The sequence below is a fragment of the Mercurialis annua genome, linkage group LG7 (assembly GCF_937616625.2).
Source record: "Mercurialis annua linkage group LG7, ddMerAnnu1.2, whole genome shotgun sequence".
NCBI lineage: Eukaryota > Viridiplantae > Streptophyta > Magnoliopsida > Malpighiales > Euphorbiaceae > Mercurialis > Mercurialis annua.
This window is the reverse complement of record NC_065576.1, coordinates 2776497-2800381: the sequence shown is the minus strand read 5'-3', so window position 1 is coordinate 2800381 and position 23885 is coordinate 2776497. Positions and strand designations below refer to the sequence as shown.

The 23885-nt window shown below is 34.9% G+C and overlaps 1 protein-coding gene across 2 annotated transcripts; it reads left to right on the top strand.

The window, feature by feature from the left end:
- The first annotated feature begins 506 nt into the window (after positions 1-506).
- LOC126656072 (uncharacterized) lies at positions 507-22352 on the top strand. 2 transcript variants are annotated; one of them, XM_050350539.1, is made up of 36 exons: positions 511-1006; positions 1105-1201; positions 1966-4202; positions 5150-5264; positions 5694-6533; positions 6749-6992; positions 7074-7465; positions 7583-7724; positions 7803-7927; positions 8752-9410; positions 9537-9654; positions 9747-9863; positions 11605-11699; positions 12195-12346; positions 13108-13163; positions 13246-13459; positions 14182-14601; positions 14670-14947; positions 15086-15171; positions 15255-15341; positions 15479-15740; positions 15842-16243; positions 16333-16429; positions 17268-17587; positions 17872-17988; positions 18113-18280; positions 18432-18560; positions 18638-18727; positions 18863-18969; positions 19045-19193; positions 19397-19479; positions 19559-19654; positions 19816-19938; positions 20308-20391; positions 20885-21028; positions 21852-22352. In XM_050350539.1, exons 1-36 carry the CDS (start codon positions 705-707, stop codon positions 22185-22187), a joined length of 9483 nt encoding a protein of 3160 aa, XP_050206496.1. In that variant the 5' UTR covers positions 511-704; the 3' UTR covers positions 22188-22352. The 2 variants fall into 2 exon arrangements, 1 of the variants encoding a protein (XP_050206496.1); XR_007633165.2 differs by lacking the exons at positions 19559-19654; positions 19816-19938; positions 20308-20391; positions 20885-21028; positions 21852-22352 and having other exon boundaries at positions 507-1006; positions 19140-19193; positions 19397-19452.
- The last annotated feature ends 1533 nt before the right edge of the window (positions 22353-23885 follow it).

Genomic DNA, 23885 nt, shown 5'->3' with positions numbered 1-23885 from the left:
AAGAAACATAGAATGAGGAGAAAATTCTAGACCATGAAGTTTTGTTTTATTAGAGAAATATGAATAAAGATATGCTTCGACAAATCTTGCTTTTTTTGTGATATTTGTTATACATTTTGGATTAAAGTAAAAACAATGAGATGCTCACTTTTTTTTTTATGAAAAGTTATCCAAACAGTAGTATTTTTAATTTTTTTTATTGATGAATTAATTCAGAAATTGCTAAATTTACACTAGATTGATGATTCTATTTCTTTTATTTCTTTTAAAGTAAATATTTGTTTTAACATTCCTTTTTAACAATAGGGGTATTTATAAAAAAAATATTTCTTTTATGTTAGTGATATAAATATATGTCAAAATTTGCATAAAATATCTCAATTTTTTAAATTTAGACATTTTCATTACTAGATGTCGTTCGCTAAAACGACGTCCCTTAATGAACAACAAAAATATCCGCGAATTATTTTCTGCTAAATCTTAAAAATTGCGTTTAAATGGCTACCGACGTCTGAAAGAACCTTAATAATAACACTACCCTTTCGTATACCACTTGTCATTTGCCAGTTATAAGTTCCCGCGCCACTCTGTTACACTGATAAATTTTTACTCATCGCCGATCAAATTATTTTAGGTCACTCAGTACTATTTTTCACGACCAATGTCACGCAAATCCACACGATTCCTTTCTTCAACTTGAAGCGATGCTCTTCTTCCGCCGTATACTCCGCCGTAGACTCGAGGCTTTGTTGCGGCCGTGGCTACAGCACGAACCGGAGCTTGAACTTGAATTAGGGATTATTAACTCTAAATTAGCTTTGAGAAACCTCAGGCTTAGTTCATCTGCTCTTAATCAGTTACTCGATGATGATGATAATAATAAGCCTTCTCTCTTCAAATTTAAAGATGTTAGTATTGAAGAGCTCAGTCTTAGCTTCTCCAACTGGTCGGTGCCGGCTTTTAAAATCGAAATTCGCGGCGTCAATGTTACTGTAGTCTTAGCGACGTAATTACCTAACCGCTGATGAATGTTTGTGTATTTTGATTTATTTTATTGATTTTATCATTTTGAAAATAATTTTTATAACTTGTTTTTTTTGATAGGGATGAGATGGAGAACAGGAGCTCGGTTAGGGCAAAAAAATCGAGCGAGAAGGTTCGTGAGGAAAAGAAGAAGGCTGTTGCTGCAATTGATCCTGAGGTATATGCCTTGCTTGAATATATTATATTGTATTCTGTGTTATATTAATTTTCTGACACATTTTAGGGATTTAAGAAATGCTAATTTAGAAAGCTGAAAGGTTGTGTATAATGTTGGTTTTGGAAAGTCTAGAAATGGAATAGTTTAGTTTACTCCAATTCTGTTTAGTTAATTCTCATTTTTGGATATGGCATAATTGCTAGAATACTATTAGGGATCTAATAAATGCAAAGTTAAAAATCTGGATAGTTATATAATATTGGTTTCAGAAAGTCTGGAAATGGAAGAATTTAGTTCAATCGGATTCTGTTTAGTTTATTCTCGTGTTTGGAAAGGTCATAACTGCTAGAATTTAATTCTTTCAACTTATACATAAAAAAGAAGACATGTTAGAAATGGAGTGTTTATTCCATACAACCGTTGCGCCACGCCATTTTTACAACAAGCCAATGAGCATTTGCGATAGAGAATCTTTTAATTATTACTTACTATTTTTTAATCATTCAAGGCACTATTGGTTTGTTGCACGAATGACTTGTTGCACGAATGACATGGCGCAACGGTTGTGCTGTATAATTTTCCTAGAAATGATAGAAAATCTTGTACATGATTTTCTCTAAACAAGGCTTTATATAAGTAACAACACCTGCTTTTTTTTTTTTTTGGGGATATCTTTTTTTACTTGTTGAGCAAGTGAATACCTGTTGACTTATAACATTTGGATAACAATTGAGGTTTTCTTTTTTTTAATGTGTATTTTCCAGGGTAGTGCCTTTCATGATGTTTTGGAGAGGATCTTCAATTCCACTTCGTCAAGAAATGGTTTCACAACCTCACTGATGAATCTTCTTATTAGACATTGCCATTTACAGGTATTTGATACCAAATTGCAAGTTCAGGTCCCGGTCTTACACGATGATCTAGTATGCTTGTTTGAACTAAAGGAGTTTAATGGTAAATGTCAGTTTTTTGAGAATGGGTGCCTTCTTAGAGGATTTCTCGGTGTAGTTTTTAATCCTAAAGAAGACATTGATATAGCTATGAACTTTAGAGGCTTTGGAATTGGGTATGAGATGGAAGATAAGAAATCAGTTTTCTGTTCCACAGATTTGTTTTCACGCATTAAGTTGAATAATCTTCAGCTGGAAGATTTTACTATCCGTGTCCCAGAATTGAGTCTGTTGCTTTCTCCGCTTGATCTCCTTGTGTTTTCAGTTTTTGGTAAACTACAAACAAAGGAATCAAAGTATGTCAGAAATGGTAGACAACTATGGAGACTAGCTGCAAACAGATTAGGATATGCGGTTTCATCTCCCAGACTATCAATCCATAATCTTGTTGAGTTTGTTTGTATGTGGATACGCTATCTCAATGCTTATGAGTATTTACTGTCCCATCTTGAATATTCTGAAATCAATACATTAAAAAGGCCCACTATTGAGAGGATACGAGAAAAAGTGTTTCTCAGTGCTGTTAAAGAAAATTGGGAGTTGATATCTCGTACTGAGAAAGAGCTTCCAGCTGAAGCTATTGCGCAAGCACGGCGAATAGCGCGATTCAAAGCAACATTTAACGCTCGACACAATGAAGAGAATTGTAAAGAATTCTCCATCCACAGTCAGTTAAATGTTTTCTCCAAAATCCTTTCCCTACTAGCATTCATTTGGATTATAATACACAGAGCATTCCTCTTAATTACACGTGCTTTCTTGTCAATAAAGTTTTACATTCGAGAAAAAAAATTGGATGGAAATTGTGGAACTGTTTCTGAAGATCACTGTCCTCAATACTCCTTCCAGCTAAATTTTGGACAAATTCTGATCAATTTTTCCTCAAGTAACACAGTTCAGAATGTGACTCAGAAGCTGGAATCACGTATTGGTATCTCACTTTCTGATGCCTACTCATTCTGTCTGTCACTTGATGCGTTTTTACTAGTATATGTTGATGAAATTTTTGAGCAATTTTTGTCTATCTCCTGCGGTAATTTGAAGGCTAAATTATCATCTGTTTCTGGGGATACAGTCATGCAAAGCAGTTCAAAGCATCATACTGCAGAAGTAAATGGAAAAAGGATGACCAATAATTCGGTGACTGTTCTATGGGGAGAGCCTGCACAAATATTTTCTCCTGTGCAAACTAGCCAAACCAATGCTGCAGGGCCAGCTGAGAGTTCTTGTGGCCCACTTTTGAAAAAATATCTTGGAGAAATGTGGTTAACTTGGAGGAGAGCTTGCGAAAAATTTGATAATAATGACATTGAGTTTTCTGAAAAACCATGGCTCCTTTTTGAGATTAAAAATTGTTTAATTCATCCAGGCCTGAAGGGTCCAGATTCAGGGTTTTGCAAAAGCAACTTGACAGTAGGAAAACTAAATTCAACTATTGGATATTATTCAATAATAGCAATGGCTGTACTTCTTGGGGAGACACAACATGTTATAAAATTGACGAAGGATAGTAGAAGGGAAAATGTAGATTCACATCCAACTCAAGCCTCTGAAGATCAGTTAGAAATTAGATTGGAAGGTAAATATGAGGGCAGTGTCAGTAGAATGAAGATGGCCTTTCTTGGATTGTTTCCAGAGAAATGTATTCAGCTAGGAGTTTTCATCGCTGGTCCGCATTTGCAGATGTCAATGAGAAAGATTGGATCTAATAGTGGGAAGAAAGATAAGAATTATGTAGTTAGCAAGGATGATCTTGACCTCAGATTTGATATCCAGAATATTGAGGCTGTTGTTTGGCCAACTTTGAAGTCTGATCTAGCATTGACTCAGTTGTTTGATGATGATGAAACAGAGTGCTATAGGTTGCATGAACCTCGTTTGATTGAAATTCCTAGATCAGATAATGAAAAGTATGCTTCTCAGATGTCTGTTATGCTTAGGTCTTATTTGAGAGTTGATGGTTTAATCATTTACATGGGAGATTCTACAGAAATACAGCAAAGACAAATTTTTGTGCTGAAGCCAGTAGCCATTCAGTCGTCCTTTATCAGGTAGGATGTTGCTGGCCTTCTTTTTTGATCTTGTATCCGTTCATATGCACATTGCTTGGTGCGATTCTTATTTTTTCAAGGGAATCTACCTGCTATATTTTGCTGTTCATAGCTGTGTTTTCTTTTGCTTTAAATTAAATTAAATTAAATTAAATTGAATTAGGAAATCATCATCTAAATTGCGTTTTCTATGTTAAAATTTTATTTCAATATAAAAAAGGAGAAATAAAATTAAATATTCAGACTATGAATTGGAAAAACATACCCATAAACGGTAAGTTCTTTCTAGATCATTTACAGGTGGCAACACTGTAATTAAGAATACATTTCCCATCGCATTATTCGTTCGAGAAAAATTGGAGCATTGTACTTGAGAAAGACTGTAAATTTTGGTTCAGTGCCTTTTAGCAATGTTATGGGGTATCTTGAGGGAAAGAAATGAATAAGTGCTTAAAAAAACAGTATCTTTCCCTTCTTTCTTGTTTTGTAAATTACCTCTTATTTGACTTGGGAAAAGGTGGCTATACTTTTTCCTTTTTCTTTTTAATTTCTTCTTTGGAGGCTTTTAAAGAGACATATTCAATTGTTACTTTAGCATTCTGCTCCAGTCCGTGTTTCTCTATCTTGTTAAGATAGGAAAGTAGTTATCCTCCTTGTGTTCTTCTCCTTCATTTGCTATTTTCTTTGGTAAAATGAACCATGTTATAGATAATTTTTATATTTATTAATTTTAAGAAATCATTTGTAGGATACCAATTTTTTCACCTCATGTTTAAGTTAAAAAGGCTTTTAAAACCTTGCTTATTTTGTAAGTTAGTATTGCTTGTCAAGATTTCTGTAAACTTGAGAATTATGGAATTCTTTTGAAGTGAAAACCACCTTTCTTTCTCTATTATGCTGACATTCTATATGTTATTTCTGAAGGACAAATTATACATCTGTTGCAGGGAGCGGATTCATTCATTTAGCTCTACCATTATTGCTTTCTCTGCAGCATTATGTGGGAAGGCAGCAGGATTCACAGTTATATCATATTTGGATGAATTGCATGCTTTATTTCAGGTGATTGTATTCCTCTATGTTTCCTAACTAAATATTCCTACTTAAATTTCACAAAGAGGATCTTCACATGCCAACTTCTTGGGTTTCTCCAAGAAAATATTTATACTTTTAATTTGTTATGGAGTCAAATTCTTGTTTTAACCATTTCAGACTTTGATACACTTGGGGATATCACCATATTAATACGAATCAATATGGGAAAAAAGAGTTAAAATAGTGTTACTAAATAATGATGTAAAGGCATAAAATTGTTTTCACGTGTCTCCAATTACTATTTTGTCTGGAAGAACAGGAATTATAAGTTAACCAAAATAAAAGAAATGGTATTAAGTCACTCTTCTTGAAAGAAAAAAAACTGTTTGTGGAATTCCTGTGTGTTTGTGGGACATGCTTTTGGTGTAATGACTCGATGATTATGTCTCTGTCCAGGTCATTGCAGATTTATTTTCAGCAGTTTCATATGCTTTTGATGGATTTCACATAAATGGTCATGTATCCCTGCAAGGTTTTCTGAGGCAACATACATTGTTCTCAGAACCTGACAATGATGAGACTACTGCAGAAGGAGCACCTTTGATTCTTAAAAGTACTATATGTTCAGTTAATGGAACATTTCTTTTCAAATCAATGGATGTGATTCTTCAGAGTTCTAGAACGAGTGGTAAGAAGGAGAGTTTAACTGAAGTATATGATGGTCTGAGTCATCAAAATTTGCCTGGGCAAGATTTGCATGATTGTGGAATTTGGACTTCTATTCATCATACTGAAGTACGCATGTCTTATGAAGAAGGGAAAGCAGAGATTCATTTTAATTTGTTAGGCTTTCAGTCTGTAATCTTCAGATTTCAGGATCTCAAGGGGAAAAGGTTCGATCAACTTGCTGTTAGAAACTTGCTACGGGATTCTCATACTTGGTTAAGTGAACTTTCTCTTTCTAATCTCACGTTGACTTTACAAATAAGTTATCCTCATGAAAGAATGAGTAACTCATACAGTAGTTCTACTTCGAGCGATAACATAACAAGTATACCAGAGAACTCCAATTTGTCAACAGATCCTGAAATATCAGATCAGTCATCTATGGTTGAGAATATTGGAATCTCAGCTCCAACCCCAAGTCACTGGATTCTTGTCAGTGTTTCACTCGGTGGAATATTTGTTGCAAGGCGTTTATTAAAGAATATTGTGGTTGGAGCTCATCAACTTAGTGAGCTTTCATCATTGCTTTCAATCGAGGGAAATCTCAAGAAAATCTCTTGGAAAATACAGGTGCCGACTATTTCTATAGTTTAGCTCCTTTATGTTATTCTGGATTTACTCATTTAGACAGTCATTCCTTTTGACCTTGTTTATATTATTAAGAATATTGAATGATTATTATTAATTTCTGTGATATGCTTGCTTGAATATTATATTTGAAATCACCAAAGAAATGCACTTTATTTTCCTGATTGGAGTGACAGTGAGATGTAACTACTGTTCAGGGTGGTCATCTATTCCTTGAAATCACAGCTCTGACAATGCTTGTTCGATGTTTTTCTTCATATATGCATCGTCTTTCAAATCTTCTATTCTTGATGAAATCATCTGTTGAGCAAGTTGAAAATGCTGAATATGAGGCTCAAGGAATAGTACATGTAACTGAGCATCCAGGCTCGGAACTGCCTGAGATGTCCAGCATAGATCTCTGCCAGTTTTCTCTTATCCTCGCTGTTGAAGATGATACTGGTATATAAATCCTCTTTCATTTCATTGAATCTAATAATTCTGCTGTATTTTTTCATTCACATATGTAATCACTTTTTGCAGGTGGTTTTCAGGAACTTGCGAGTGAGCTTGACGCCTGCGTGGAATTTGAATCAACAAATTTGCAAAACAAGTTTATGTTTAAACTTTCTCGCATGTCTATCTTTTCTCAATTCTTTCAAGAATGTGCTGAAAATCAATTTCCTCATTTTTCTTCGGGCATGTCAAAAGAATTATCATCCCAACAGACCCAATCTTCAACTGGAGATCCTTGTGTGCCTTTTCAGCATATGGATGGAAGTCATATAAGCCATCGGAACTATATTTTGAATAATCTAGTTGCTCTTATATCAGCTGAGAAGTCTAGGATATGTCCTCTTCCATCGAATCAGGTTTGGAGTGGGAATGGTTCTGTCTCAGGTTTTCATGTGACAGTTTCTCTATCTGAAATCCAGGTGAGGAGTGAAATTTTGTTTCTTCTGTTTCTTGTAAGTTATACATAATCATGCATTTGAGCTTTACTGCTCACTTCAGTAAAGCAAATACAAATACGATCTTCTCTATTATGTCAGATGCTTTTGTCTATGGTTTCATCAGTCTCTAGTGAACATAATGAAGATACGACCGGTGAGCGAAGGATCTGGAAAGGTGACCAGAGGAGTGGGACCATTTCGAGAGAAGCGGATAAAAGTTTGGCAGATACAGTTCCAGATGGTATTTATATGGTCAAAATTATTATTTTTTCTTCCAATTGGTAGAACTTGAAGCAAAACTTATTCTTCAAATGCATAGGAGCAATTGTGGCAATTCAAGATGTGCATCAACATCTGTACTTCACAGTTGAAGGAGGAGAGAACAAATATAATTTGGTGGGCATGATTCATTATTCTCTTGTTGGAGAAAAGGCGCTCTTTAGGGTAAGAAATAATCTTGGTTTTTTTTTTTATTGAACATGTCAGTCTTGCGGTCTTCAGTCTTATTAAGTGAAGATGTATGCGCTTCAAGTGCGCTTATAGGTATTTACTTGTCTGTACGTAGAGATGCCAATTTGTGAGTACTTTGATGGTATGTTACGTTAATGTAATATGGTGTCATAATGTGTTGGCTGCTTTTCTAGGGTTATGCATTTGTATTGCATGTCTTTCTTTAACAATTTTTAGAGACATGCTTTGCAGTCACATTGGGCTCTGGTTATTTTAAGGAAAAATTACGAGTATGTTTTATGCCTCTGCGCTCATGGCATAAACATGTAAACTGATGGGGTCTATGTTAACAGTCATGCATTTTACTGAGCTTATTACTTGCCATGCCATCACTATACTTCCATATGCATATTGTGGTATTTGATTCTAAAATTACAGGCTTCTCAGTCTAGCTGTATACTGATGATGGTCACATAGAATTCATATATCCTTTTTAGCATGTTTAAGGATCTTGATAGTTGATACAAATCTAAGTTGGTGGCATGGATATGATATCATTGGTATTAATAGGCAGAAAATAGCACATGGAGTTGGCTCAGTTGCTGTCTAATTTGGTTAATTTCATGATGGCTATCCGGCATCATTTTGATCCTGACTGTGAACCTGGATTGTGTGACTTATATACACTGTTAATTTGAAATTCATTTTCCATTTAGCATCACTGGCTGAATTTGTTTTATTCGTTTTTCTTTTTTACTTTTCAGGTGTTTGGGATCCATCACTTTGTACTTCATAACCTCTGTTCTAACTATTTGTAGGTCAAGCACCACAAACAAAAGAAATGGAATTCATCCGTTGTGTGGTTCTCCTTGATATCTTTGCATGCTAAAAATGATCGTGGCCAGCCATTCAGATTAAGCTATCGTCCTGGATCAGGTTTTGTTGACATATCTAGCGCGGGTGATAGTGGGTGTTTTCTTTGGAAAATATTTTCTTGTGAGCCTGACAGCTATGAGGGTGATACCAACTGGGAGCCATCTAATAATATGGTTAAAAATAAGTTTTACCTGGTTAATAAGAAGAATGACAGTGGCATTGCTTTTGTTGAGGGGACTCCAGAATTTGTCAGGAAGCCTGGAAATCCTATCAAGTTTAAAGTATTCCCTGAACATGTCGTGGGTTGCAATGTTACAACTTCAGATAGGTATTACTTGGAAGCGTCTGGAGAAAATCTGCTACCTAGTGCACATGAAGAGGGAGTCCAAACATCTATTAAACTCCCTTGTATTCAGATTGAGATAGACTATTCAGATCTGACCATTGTTTATGAACTTCCAGATGCAAAAGACCGGTTTCCTCTGCTCCGTGCTTTCATAAATAACTCCCAAATAATTGTTCAAAATCTCTCGTTTAAAACCAGAGTCATGACCACGTCATGTGCTTTTCTTCATTACTTCGATGCACAAAGAAATTCATGGTTAGCGTCTTTTTCTGGACAGAATTGTATGATTAAACTGTCTCTGTTCTGCTAGTTTCTTTACATGAAATATTTATCGCCTTTTTAATCAAGTCTCCGTTACTTTCCTCTTTTTGTGGAATATAGGAGGGAGCTTCTTAACCCTGTTGAATTATGTACTTTCTACCGTTCAAGTTCCCAATTCCAAGGATCGAGATTTCATCAGGATCAAATACCAGTTCATTTGTATTGCAGAACTAAGAAGGTCTGGATAGTCATAAATGGGAGAATAACTTTGTCAAAAGTCAAAAACTTTTTATGATCTGAGTCGCAATATTTGTTTTGGCTTTTTGACAGTTGGATATATCATTAACTGAGCTTTCATTGGATATACTACTCTTTGTGATTGGGGAATTGAAGCTGGCTGGTCCGTTTTCAGTAAAAAGCTCTGCAATTTTGGCCAATTGCTGCAAGGTCTGTGCTCTTTTTGTAACTGCTCATGAATATTATTCCTGCGCTCCTAAACCTGCTCTTATTGTGTCTATATAGTTGTATCAATTTTTTTTCCATACTAAATTATACCTTGCATATTTTGCACTACTAGAGGAAGGAGTTCTTGTTTAGTGCTTAAGATGTTGAGCCTAGGGGCGGAGCTGTGCAAATATGAAAAGTCTTAACAAAATCCCAATAGTTTATAGGTGTATAGGTGATACCACTTTCATTTTGACCCCACATAAAAAATCGACTCTTAACTATTTCACCCATTAATGTTAATTAATTCAAATATTTTAGCTCTAAGAAACAATTCTTCATTTTTGTTCTTTCTCATCAACTGATAATATCTTTCACTTGCATTATAGAAAAGAAATATTTGTTTAACATAATCCGAAACCTAAAAGAAAATTTATTAATTTGTTTTTCACCTTTACTATCTACTTGTTTTCAATTTGGTTGAAGTATCCCCTAATGAAGTAGGGTTTCGGTTCTATATAAAGGCTGATTAGCCAAATAAGGAAAGTACAAGCTGTACACAGCATATAAATGCCTATAAACTAGCTGCTATACATGGAAACAAATTAATAATCTACATAGCTATATATAGAAATCAGACCTGAATCAGCAACAACAATATAAGGAAACTATCATTAATAACAATCTATTGACACTTGTGTGTTAGATAGTTTTAGCCTTTTTTTGAGTATTCACCCCACTGAGTTAACATTCTAGCTCTTCCCTGCTTTTTGATGGATTTTTATTTTGCTCTCCCTTTGCTTAATGAAAACCTTTTCTTAAGATGGAAGATTTAAAATATGCGAAAGGAAGATTTGGTATTCTCCTATTTAAAACAGCATGAAACAACACAATAACCAACCTAGAACCAAAAAGTATCCAATCAGGCTTAATTGTAAATTATAAAGCTCAAGCACATAAAGAAGCTTAGAAAATTACTCCATCCTTTTGTAGTTAAAAAGAAAATCTCTGATTTTTGAAAGCATTTCTTTCTGCCAAATATCACAAAAAATACACTTTTAAAAAATTTTAAAGATTTTTTGCCACTGATTGTCAATAGTTAAGACAATGCTAGTCTTACAAGAATCTAGGCTACATCCAGTTTTCTTAATTGAAGAAAGTAAAGGGAAATTCCAATTTGTTTTGAGCCATTTGACATTGCAAAAAGCCAACGGTTGACTCAGTGATTGCATCACGCAACATACAACTGGAAGATAGTCTTACTAGGAATCCTTATCGTGACTAATTAGCCTCATTAGGAGTAATTTTCATTGAAAATTCTTTAGTATTCATCACAGGGCTATACATTTTGCCAAACTGTTAAGAGTACAAAAAAAATACCCTACCTTTACTAGGAATCCTTGTCGTGAACAATTAGCCTCATTAGGAGTAATTTTCATAGAAAATTCTTTAGTATTCATCACAGGACTATACATTTTGTCATGGGCAACTAACTATGTACTGTCAACAGATTCAGTTTGAAGGTGGTATAGTGATTTTCTCTCTTTAACAAGCAACATTTTTATTGTAAGGTTTGCACTGCATATTATTGCTCCATTTCCTTCTCACTTCTATATTTTTAAATCTGCTGCCATGTTCATACGACAATAAGCTTTGGTTCATATGTAAATTCAATAAAAGAAAGCGAGAACATGAAAATTGAAAAAGAAAAGAAAACTAGTAACTGTTATAACTGTCGTTGCAGGTGGAAAACCACTCATGTCTAAATCTTCTTTGCCATTTCCACAATAACAAAAGTGTCACTGTGGCCAGTAAACAGTCTGCTTCTGTATTTTTAAGGTAACTTATTCACATTCTTCTGCTTTTAATTTCCAAGGATTTACAATTTTTTGTTAGTAAATTTAATTGTGTTAGAAAGAAAAAGTAAAACGTATAGAGACCCAGAAAAGCAAGCTATAATTGCAGTGCCCTCTGATCAATCTGGATAACACTCAAAGAACCACCTTTAGAATATCGGCAGGCATTGTGCCATATAGGAGCCAAAACCAAATCTTTGTACCGCTGCCAAATAAATGAAATACTCTAAATTTTGAATACACGTCTATTTCTTTTACATTCCATTATATTCTTAAAATTGATTTTTATGAGGGAAATCAGCAAGCCACTTGAGAAGCTTCTCACTCCAAACTTATTAGGATACAACATAACGCATGTAGTCTTCATTTTTATAGGAACTTCACAAGAACTTGCACTTCTAATCAAAATAGTTTCCATTTAGATGAACATTTTTTTGGCCTATAACCTCTTTATCTTTGATTATTATTTGTTCTGAAGGCTGCCAGTATCAGCAAGTGAACCTCCAGAAGGTGCATCTTCTGTTGCGATCCAACTTTCCAATCTTGAATCTTTCACGACTTCAGAACTTCAATTTTGTCTTTCAAAAACTCAAACAATTGCTTGGAGAACACGTATATTGTCCCTTTCAGGTACGTTAGCTATTTTGAACATTGCATTAATTGTCCTAGGTTAGTCATGGATGCTTTTCTTAAAGTATTTTTTGTGTTATTTATAAAGAGAAGTCCTCTGTCGATAAACAGGACATTGAGGGGTTCAAATTTGAAAACTAGTATAACTGGGATAGAGGATAACAATTCATAGGATTGGAAAAGCCTCTTTGGACATTTATGGACATGTTTTCCCTTTCTGTGCCAATATGCCATCCACATAGCACACATGTGACATCTGACATTGGTCAAAAGGCACAACTATAACTTTGTCAGCTAACAGGGAAATAAAGTTAACTTTGTAAAGTATTAGAGGGAAGTTTTTCATTTTATGCGCCGACAGAGTTCAAACTCCTAATCCTCTCCAATCCCTAGCCAGTCAAACCTGGCTGGATATTAGGCAGGTCAGGAGGACCCGGTGAACTTGTGTGCCTTGTAGCTGACACAGAGGCCACACTTGACATTGATTTTGTCAATGTGGTGTTGCACCGTGCGGTTATCTCTGAATTTTGGCTTATATTGTATTTGATTTATACTCGTTACCTTTATGCCGGATTACCAAAACATCCTTGGAGGACTCTAATTTATCAAGAATAATTGCTTCATGTACTCCTTATGTAATGTGTGTGTTTAAACTGAAACAGTTTTTCCTCTTTACAATTTAGTTAAATTATATATATCAGCTATGAGCAAAGTTATCCATATTTAGGGTTGAATGAACCATTTTCTAATCCTTAAATCAGATTCAAGAAGTTACCCTGGTCCCTTTGTTGTGATCGACATCTGTAGAAAAACTAAGGTATTTTTCAAGTTAATATCACATTTCTTTAATTTGAAGAAAAAAATATATTTATTTATTATGTCTTCTATTATTAATACAGGATGGTCTATCCATTGAGGTTTCTCCTTTGACCAGAATCCAAAATGGAACTGATTTTCCGTTAGAGCTGCGATTTCGACGACCTCAACAAAATGCGGATGTGTTTGCGTCAGTCTTGCTGAAGAAAGGGGATTCCTTTGATGATTCCATGGCAACTTTTGATGCTATAAATTTATCTGGTGGATTAAAGAAAGCATTGATGTCTTTCAGTGTTGGTAGGTCTTGCTTACTCAATTTTGCAGCTTGATGTAATCTAGTTCCAGGATTTTTAATTATGTACATGCATAATACTTTTGGAGATTCTGAAACTACCAGAGTTTAGAATTGGGCATATGTGGTCCTTGACCTCTTGGATTTCTCACTTTTACTCTTTTAGTTGGTGTTAAGATAATACTATTGACTCAACAGCTTAAGCTTTTGGGTACATTGATAATTTGACAGGGTATCCTAGCTCTATGATTGAAAGATCTAGAGTTTGATCCTTGGCAGCCACCATTTGATAAAGTAAGATATTTGAGCACAATGTGAGGTGGGCCTGAGTGCTTGTTTGTTCACGCTTCAAGTCCAATGAGTATCTGCATGCGGGGGTGTGTTAAGATACTACTTTAATTTTGGAGCCTCACCCAACTGCTTGAGCTTTTGGGTAGTTGGTTATTTGACTGTTGGAAAGTATGAATTGATTTTAGGTCTACCATTTTATTATGGCCTCAGCAAGATGTTTGCTTGGAATATCATAGCTGAAATGGGCAACTGAGCCATTACACCCCATTTTTCTCCACTGCTATTTGCCATGATATATGCTCTGTTCTTTACTGTTTTGATCTAAGTAAAAGAGAGAGGTGTAGCAGCATTAGGTTGCAGTAGTCTGTCATATTGTAGAACCTCAACGTTTTTCTTTTCAATTGATACACTTACCTTTTCGGTTATTGATTTGCAGGGAACTTCTTATTTTCTTTCAGACCTGAAATTGCAGATGGCCTGTTAAGTTCTAAGAGTGTACTTTCAGTAGAATGGACGGATGAGCTTAAAGGTGGAAAGGCTGTTCGGCTTTCTGGAATTTTTGATAGGCTGGGTTATAAAGTTCGAAGGGCTTTATCCGTTAAATCAGAAAAATGTTCTTTTAGCACCGCATGCTGTACCCTCAGGTCTGAAGATACTCATGTCACTAACCTGCATTTTCTGATTCAGAGCTTGGGAAGAGATGTTCCTATGGTACATCCTGATAAGTCTAGTGATGGTTCTGAAAGTAAAAATTCACCAATCGCATTACAAGATCAAAAGGAAATTTTTCTTCTTCCTACTGTAAGAGTGTCTAATTTATTGCACTCCGAGATTCATGTGCTTTTAACTGAAACAGGTAAATGTATTTTCATTGATTCCTCGAGTTTTTCATATCATAATTTATAACTTCTATCTTTCGTGCAGATCGACATACCACCAATGATTATGAAAATATTGGGAAGCAAGCAACTATAGCATGCGGATCAACAGCTGATTTTTATGCTAACCCAGCTGTAATATATTTTACTGTTAGTTTAACAGCTTTTAGATCAAGCTGTAAACCAGTGAATAGTGGTGATTGGATCAAGAAGTTACTTAAGAAAAAAAATGATGTCAATTATTTAGATATTGATCTAGAATTCTGTGGTGGAAAGTATTTTGCATCACTGAGATTGTCACGTGGATTCCGTGGCATATTAGAGGTGGTTATCTGTTTCCTCTTCATGATGTTTACCCTTTTCTTTTTATGTTCTCTGGTTACAAGTGTACATGCAGAAGTCGGGTTTTTAGTCACGTCTATATTTTCATCTTGATGGCTAAGGCTATTATTTATTTTGCAGGCTGCCATTTTTACACCATTTTCTTTGAGGAATAACACCGACTTTTCTCTATTTTTCCTTGCTTCTAATCAGAAGCTTCTATCTAGGTTCGCTATGTCTGATGGTGATGAACTATTTGAGCACCGCTTCATACTGGTGTTTATGTAATTGACAGCAATTAATTTTTCAGGGATGAAGTCGGAAAATATGGTCCCAGTATTCCTCCAGAGTTAGGGTTATATTCCCCCCCAAAATCGACAAATTCATGGTTTTATAAGTGAGACATGCATGTTTCTTTAGTTGCATATTGCTATAAAGTCCATCCTCTTCTTGTTTTCCAAAAGAAAAAGGAAAAAAGAAAACCATTTAGGTGTGTTTGCCCTCTTATTGACATCTAAAAAATTATGTTATCAGATCTCACAAGATGCGGATCACTATGGTAGAGAATCAGACATCTGAGGTGCTGTTAGACTTGGATGCTTTATCAGGCCTTGCTGAGATAAGCTTAGAGATAGAAGAAGGATCTGGACCTAAATATAGCACAAAGTTTGGGGTTTCTATGGGACCATCATCGAGCATGGTGATGGTCCCCTCTCAAACTGTAACTATGACCCCCCGGCATGTTGTGTTCAATGAGTCGGAGGAAAGCATCAATATGCGTCAATGTTACTTGGAGGTATTGTAGGTGTATATGTTTCAGATTATTTGATAAATTTTTAGTTGACTTATATTCTTACTCCTTTTGGTCTCTCTTGCCATCTTTTGTTTTTAAAAAAGGATGGAATGACGGGCATGATTCAAATTAACAGTAAAGAACAAACAGCACTACGACTGCTGGAAGGAAATTCCACGATCAAGGAATTTAGTTTTTTTGAAAACATCATCAGAAAGCATAGAAATGATACAGATACTTCATCAGTGTATATCCAGTTTCAATTAAATCAACCTGAATCAACCTGGTCGGGGCCAGTATCCATTGCTTCACTGGGATGTTTTTTCGTGAAATTCAGGAAACAATCAAATCAAGCACTGAATGAGAATGCAACAGAATTTGCTGCTGTCCATGTGATAGAAGAAGGATCCACTCTTGGGATGCACTTCCATAAACCATCAAATATTGAACTACCATATCAAATTGAAAACCATTTGAATGATGCATCTTTCACTTATTATCAAAAGGTTCTGCTATTATTCTCTTATTTTTCAGTTCCAATTTGATGGTCATCTATGAACTATTAAGTGTATTAATTATATTCAAAAACATTCAGGATTCATCGGAGCGAGAGGTTCTTGGATCTGATTCTAGTTCTTTCTATGTCTGGACTGATTTGACACTTCCACATAAACTGGTTGTTGTACTAAATGGTAATTCTTACCAACCATATTTTAGTTGGCCTCGGCCTAGTCCCTATCTTTGTCTTATTATTATTTTGAAGTGTTGGAGCTTCTCTCACGTAATGCTTATCTCCGAGTTTGTTTCCACCTTCCTAAGGACCCTCAGATTTGTTTTTAGTTATTATTGAAGTCTCAGCTTAGAGGTCAATGCATCGAACCTGCTTGGATTGACTATGGTTTAAAATCAATTCAACTGTGCATTTTTATTCAATGGTGACCAAAAGGAGGAAAGAAAGAAAAGGCCATTGCTCATTTCAGTGAAAACATGTCACATATCATGGACCTTTATTTTTGCTGACTATCATCCTCGATCATTATTCTTGAACGAAACCAGCATGGGATGTGCATAATTTTCTAGGAGGCAATTACTTTAACATTTTAGTTTTGCCAAATTAGGTAGTGCAAGGATCTAACACTCTAAATTTGCTTACTTCTTTATTTGTTGGAGTTTTTTTTATTGGGATACAAAACTTTTGTTGATAGTAGCTGGGGTAATGATGCAATGTGTTTTATCTCTTTTTCTATACTTGCTATAAACATGCACTACCACTAGTAGCTTATGAAAGCAATACAAAACCTTAAAGTGTCCTTTGTTCAGATAAATTATGGCCTTCTTATTTTTTTGTTTATGTATTCTTTGTTTTAGTTTTATTCAAACTCTACTGAATTTTCAGTTTTTGAGGTGCTTGAAATATGACATTGCCCATATGTGAAGCAAGCATTATTCATTATAAGATATGGTGTCCAATACATTGTTATTGAAATCTAAACAGTAAGACATAATTGGCAATTTTATTTTTTCTTGCAGATTTGCACCTACTACGTGAAATTAACTTGGATAAGATAAGGCCTTGGAAACCTTTTCTTAAAGGAAAACACCGTGGTGGACTGACATCTCATTCCCTTTTCAATCAAATTTCCGGAAACCAGAAAAAAGATTCTGGTCAGTTAAACAGTATGAACATTGCAAAGGTCGGGTATGAAATATATGCACAGGGTCCCACTAGAGTTTTACGTATTTGTGAGCTTTCTAGGAGTCAAAAGGGGCACAAATTGATTCAGTCACGTGCAAAGATGCAATTAAGAGTACTTCATTTTGCAATCCACTTACTTGAAGATGGAAAGCAGGTCAGTATTAATGCATTTTATGTCACTGGATCATATTCCTTGATATGATCTCCTTGATATGTGTCCAGAACCTTCTTTCATAAGTTCAAAGTAATTTTGCGAATCTAATAGCTTTTCTTTTTGTACATGTGATTCATATCATCATGTTTTTATTTTTATTTTTGATTTCTGATTGATTTGGTCTCTCTTCAATCATTAGTCCTTTAATACAGTCTTCTTAGTGAAATTTGTTATTTGATGAAACAACTTCATTTTCATTTACTTCATGCTATTGCATGTTGAAGGACTTAGAAAAGAATGAGGAAGCATGCTATACACCTCTTATAGTTGCAAGGTTCGGTAACATTGATCTGGATTCGGTATACACTGATCGGCAGAAATATAATCAGATTACAGTGCAGGTAATATTTATTACATGCATCTGATATTCGTTATTAATTGTGGAATAGGAGAAACTTTGACAGAATGAGCTTGAAATTCTGCGCAATCCTAAACTGATTTTGCCTGTATTCTATGTTAATGCAGTCATTAAATGTCGACGAGAAGTGGGTTGGTGCTCCTTTTGCAGCTATGCTTCGAAGGCATCAATTGGAATCCAGCAACGCGAATGCTTATGTGCTCAAATTTATATTCGTCCTTCTTTCAAGTAGCTCCAGTGTTAGACAAGTTGAATACTCATCGGTTGTTCTGCAGGTACTCAATTAATATATTAGAAGATTTTGTACTGTGCTGCTGGAGTTATTAGATTCCTTCTTTTGTTGCTAAATTTCTACTGTACTTACGACTGGATTACACGCATTCATTGGCTTCTAGAGCTCTAACTTTGTGACTCACTGGTGCCCAGCCTATCGATTTGAACCTTGATGAGGAGACTTTGATAAGACTTGCCTCCTTTTGGCGAACTTCTCTCAGCAAGTCAACTGCTCCAAGTCAACGGTATTATTTTGATCATTTTGAGGCCCATCCAATAAAGGTCTGATGCTTTCAGCATGTCTTGAGAGTTGTTTCTTTATCGATTTTTATCTTACCTATGTTTCTGACATCTTACAGATTATTGCTAACTTTCTTCCTGGAGATTCATATTCAAGTTATGACTCAGCTCAAGAGACCCTAAGGTCATTATTGCATAGTGTGGTAAAGGTGTGATAAATCTTCTCTTTGTTTGTCCTGCCAATTGTGAAAGAAGACCGTCTTCCTCTTGGTCATTTAGAGGTGCAAAACAATTATTCGTGCTATCATGAACTGTTTGTTTTTCCTCTTTTGGCTCTGCTGTAGGTTCCCCCAATAAAAAATATGGTTGTAGAGCTCAATGGGGTTCTGGTTACTCATGCTTTGATAACCATCCGTGAATTATTCTTCAGATGTGCACAACATTATTCCTGGTGAGCCTCCATGTACCTACTTGTTAGTTTTAAGTAATTGGTACTCCGATTAATATTCTTAAAAAAAAAATCCAGGTATGCAATGAGGGCCATCTATATTGCAAAAGGAAGTCTCTTGCTTCCTCCATCTTTTGTGTCCATGTTTGATGATTTGGCTTCATCTTCTTTAGATGTCTACTTTGATCCTTCTCGTGGATTGATTAATCTTCCCGGCTTCACATTAGGTAACTGTTTGGGAAATTTAACTTCCCCAATGTAGCTAAATTGATTTTACCCTGAGAGTTTATCTTTTAATATATATATGCACCTCCTGTCAAATTAGCTAGAATTTGCTGAAATATTGCTTTCTAAACTGTGATAGATGTGCAGATCATGGCGGGTTTCTTTGGTTCTGGGAATTGATTGTTTTACTGCTTTTTGTGGATAGGTACTTTCAAATTACTGAGTAGATGTATTGATGGTAAAGGGTTCTCAGGGACAAAACGCTACTTTGGTGATCTAGAAAAAACTGTACGTTTTAGCTTCATTTAATTACTGCTAAAATTTCATGGCACTTGCCGGAGATAGTAATGGCCTTGTGGTTCTGCAGCTGAAAACAGTAGGGTCAAATATGCTGTTCGCTGCTGTCACTGAAATATCAGACTCTATTCTGAAGGGAGCAGAAACAAGTGGTTTTGATGGCTTGGTACCAATCATCTACTCCTTGCGTTAATATTTCCTCTTCATTTGATGTTCATTTATGCTATTTTTCTATTTCTAGAATGCTATTATTGTTAGAGAAAGAGAAGAAGCAAAATTAGCTGCTGGAAATTTAAACAGTGACTGTTTCTACATGTTGTCATCCAGCTAAGTGGCTTCAATCAAGGAATAATGAAATTGGCTATGGAGCCATCGCTGCTGGGATCTGCTCTGATGGAAGGGGGCCCGGACAGAAAGATTAAGCTTGACAGAAGTCCTGGCATTGATGAGGTAATTCTTGACATGTAGTTCAATGGTAGCTGTATTTATGCTCCCTGATTCTTCATTGATGGAGATAGTTGATATTTTGTGTGGATTAGTCATTCCATCATATTGTTGTATCGAGAGAACAAATAATCTAATATGTATGCATCTTATAAGTGATACAACTCAAATCATTAAGCCTTAATCTCAAGTTAATTGGGTTCAGCTATATGGGTTCCTTTCTTTCAATTCAAATCATTTTGGACAGGGTGTGCACATTCGGGAAGTTAGATTTTGTAATGTGTTGATTTTCATTTTCCAGTTGTAGGCACTTATTGAGCTGCATAGTACTTATTTTGTCTTTAACCATGCTGACTGCTAATCTCAATATTGCAGTTATATATTGAAGGTTACCTGCAAGCTATGCTGGATACAATGTATAGACAGGAGTATCTAAGAGTCAGGGTCATAGACGATCAGGTAATTATTGAAGTGAAAAGTTAAAACTGAATCAACAAAATATACAATATTATTGTTTTCGAATAACTAGATCCTTAGAATCAAGCTGCAATGTTGAACCGTGAATAAAAACCTCATTTTGATAAATGTTGAACCGCGAATAACAACCTCATTTTGATAGTTGAACCGCGAATAAAAACCTCATTTTGATAAATTCTGGTCTGTTTATTATGCTTCATTCTAATTGTCTGATCCTGGGTAGTATGGAAGCTACTGGGAGTGCATACACTTCTCTAAGAGCGGTGACCCTATCGCTCGCAGTAGTTCTACCTATAGAAAAGATCTTCCTTGATCAATCCGAAAGATTTTTTAGGTCTGGTTTTCAGTTGAGAAATCATAGTTCTGAAATGTTCTCAAACTACATATACTTCAAGTGTTTGTTATTTTCCTGCGGTTATTTCTTAGTGATTATGACATCATTACCATAATGTACCAACATTATTATCGCACTTAGGTATTACTCAAAAACCTACCACCCAGTAGCACCCTCATAGATGAGATCACAGATCACGTGAAGGGATTCCTTGTAAGCAGGGCATTGTTAAAAGGAGATCCTTCAGCATCTTCTCGTCATTTACGCCATCTTCGAGGAGAAACTGTAAGTGGCTTGCTTTCTGTTTTTCTTTTCCTATTCTGTATTATTTTGTGGGCGATACTTAATGAAGCTATGCTTCTGTTAGCATCTGTTAGATTTCTGTGTTATTACTTTCTTTTCCGATCAAAGGACATAGAGTTAGGCTGACTTCCTTTCCTTCACAATCTCTTAAATGAAATTTTGTTCTTCCAAAAACCGGTTCCTTCATTATGCTTTTGTATAAGCCATTTTGACCTAATTCTTATGGTGTGCTTTAGATGGTCATTGTTGCAGCAATTTTGACAAAGGAGATCATGCAAAAACATGTATAATTTTCTTGTGCCTTTTGGTTTCTCTTCCCGGCCGAATCCATAAGTGATGTGCTATAATGTAGTTATGTCAGTTTGTGACGACCATGAGTATCAATATTAACTTTCTGCTATTGGCCATTTTTACTTCTGTGTCATCCTTGGCTGCAAAATAAGATTTCAATTGATTATTGTACTTTGACCAACTAGGGTTGGGCAAAACAATTTTCTTTCAGATATCTGATCTTATGAAAAATTATTGCATAGACATGGTCAATATGTTTATTATGGACCCAACCAATCAAATTTATAAAATCTTACACATTATTCATAACTTTTCATTTTTCGAATTTTTGATTGGCTGGGTCCATGATTAAAGTATGAACCTGGTCTTTGGTAATAATTTTACTACTACAAGCTCACAGTTTAAGGTTATGCATGCGCATGTATATGTAAAAATTACTCTTTCCTTAATACTTTGTAATTCCTATTATCCATAGATCTGTTACAATAATTACTCACGGCCATGATTCTCACAGGAATGGAAAATTGTACCAACTGTGATCACATTGTGCGAGCACCTCTTTGTAAGTTTTGCTATCCGCACTTTGAGGAAGCAAAGTGGGAAGTTAATGACCAATATCAAGTGGAGAAAAGAATCGACGATTGATGATGGTAAGGCAATAGTCCCTGCAGACACGGATGAACATGACCATAAGGTGAAGGTCGTATGGAAATGGGGAATTGGTAAGTTTATATTCTCAGCCATTCTAGCTTACATTGACGGTCGGCTTTGCCGTGGCATTCCCAATCCTGTAGCAAGACGAATTGTTAGTGGCTATTTGTTAAGTTTTCTTGATAAAAATGACACCTGAAAGTAAAAGAAATGATAATGGTAGGGTTGCATTTCTGTACAGTTCGTTATTGTTATTTGTCCCCCTTCTTCTGATTTGTTTTAATTTTCCATCTGCCTGTAAAATTTGGAATTCAGATGAAGAATTCAGGAATCAATAGGCATATGATTGGTTTAGCATTTGTCACGAGATTAGATCAAAATTACTGGTTTTCCTGCATTTAAAAAATCATTGCTCCTATATGTAAGTATTAGATAACCTCCCGTAAAAATGTATGGAATTCTTTTTATTAATGTTTTGATCAGAACTCATTGTGGTGATAGTACTATTAATATTAATTACTTTTTCAAGTAAGGTAATTCGCTAAAATTGAGAAGTCCGCATGGTGTATATTCCTAAAATCAATTTGCTACTGTTTATCTTTATCTGGTAAAATGCCAAGAGATGTGAAAATTAAGCCAGTTGCATTATTGAAGGCAAACACTTAGAACGCCCCTGGTTTATCTTGGAACCTGATGAACTATACATGGTTTTTGCATAGGATATTGGGTAAATTTGGTCAGTTTCAAACACAATAGCTGATTGAATCCACTGTTTAGATAAAGGCTTTACCGTACAAACCAATAATGTAATACAATGAAACCCTTAGTTCAGTTAGAAAATAATGTAATCCCCATATAAATTGGGGTTGTGCTATCCGGGCCTCATGGTATTTCAAGTGAAAATATGGATAAGGAGGTACTTCGCAAGTGGGTACTTGATCGATACGTATCTTTAGACATGGACAAAGAAAAGATGGTCCAAACTCTTACAGCAGATGGTGTACTATAGTACGACTCCAAGTCTCCAACGGTCTAATCCATATGAAAGACATAAATTAGGATTATGTCGATGGTATCCTTGCAGATATATTGCGTCAATCTGAATACAAACACGATACGATTTTTATTTTATTTTAATCATACGAACACGATACGGTACGATGTTATTGGGTTTTCATGTTTAAATTTATTAAATTATTTGAAATTTGAATCACAAATAATATTATTTTGGAGGTCTAATCATTTAAAAATATTTATTTTATTTTTTTATTTTTTTGTTTATGATCAGTCTTTTAAAACGCCAAGTATGGCGTAATCTCAATAAGTATATTTTAATTATAGTCGATTACTTAATTTTAAAAAAACAAAGATGAATTCTTGTTTATTATGACTAGACTTTTTAATTCGCCAATCATAATCTAATTTTAATGAGTATTTTTCTATTAAAAAGTTGAACTATAAATGAAAAAAGATGAAAAATTTGTTTTTTTTTAATATGTCTAGTTTGGTACAATTGAAATGTAGTTATTAAAATAAGGCTAAAATTGATATTTTTAGAGGTTGGACTATAGATGAAAATAATCTGAAATCGGTTTTTTTAGAAAAGTTAGATTATAAAAAAAAATTAAAAAAATGATAATTTTTTAATACAAAATTAATTGTGTTATAAATGAGTCAATCCATTTATACTAAACCATGCAAAATTCACTTTTAATTTCATATTATGTATAAAAAATTTCTTGAAACAACTTATAAGTTAGCTTTATCTATCATCATTTTGCAATCAAATAGAATGGCCAATTCCTTGACCTAATTAATTAAGTTATTAAATTGCCTCATTTCAATGGAATCCATTATCCATGCATAACTCTTAATCCTCCATCATTCAACAATTATG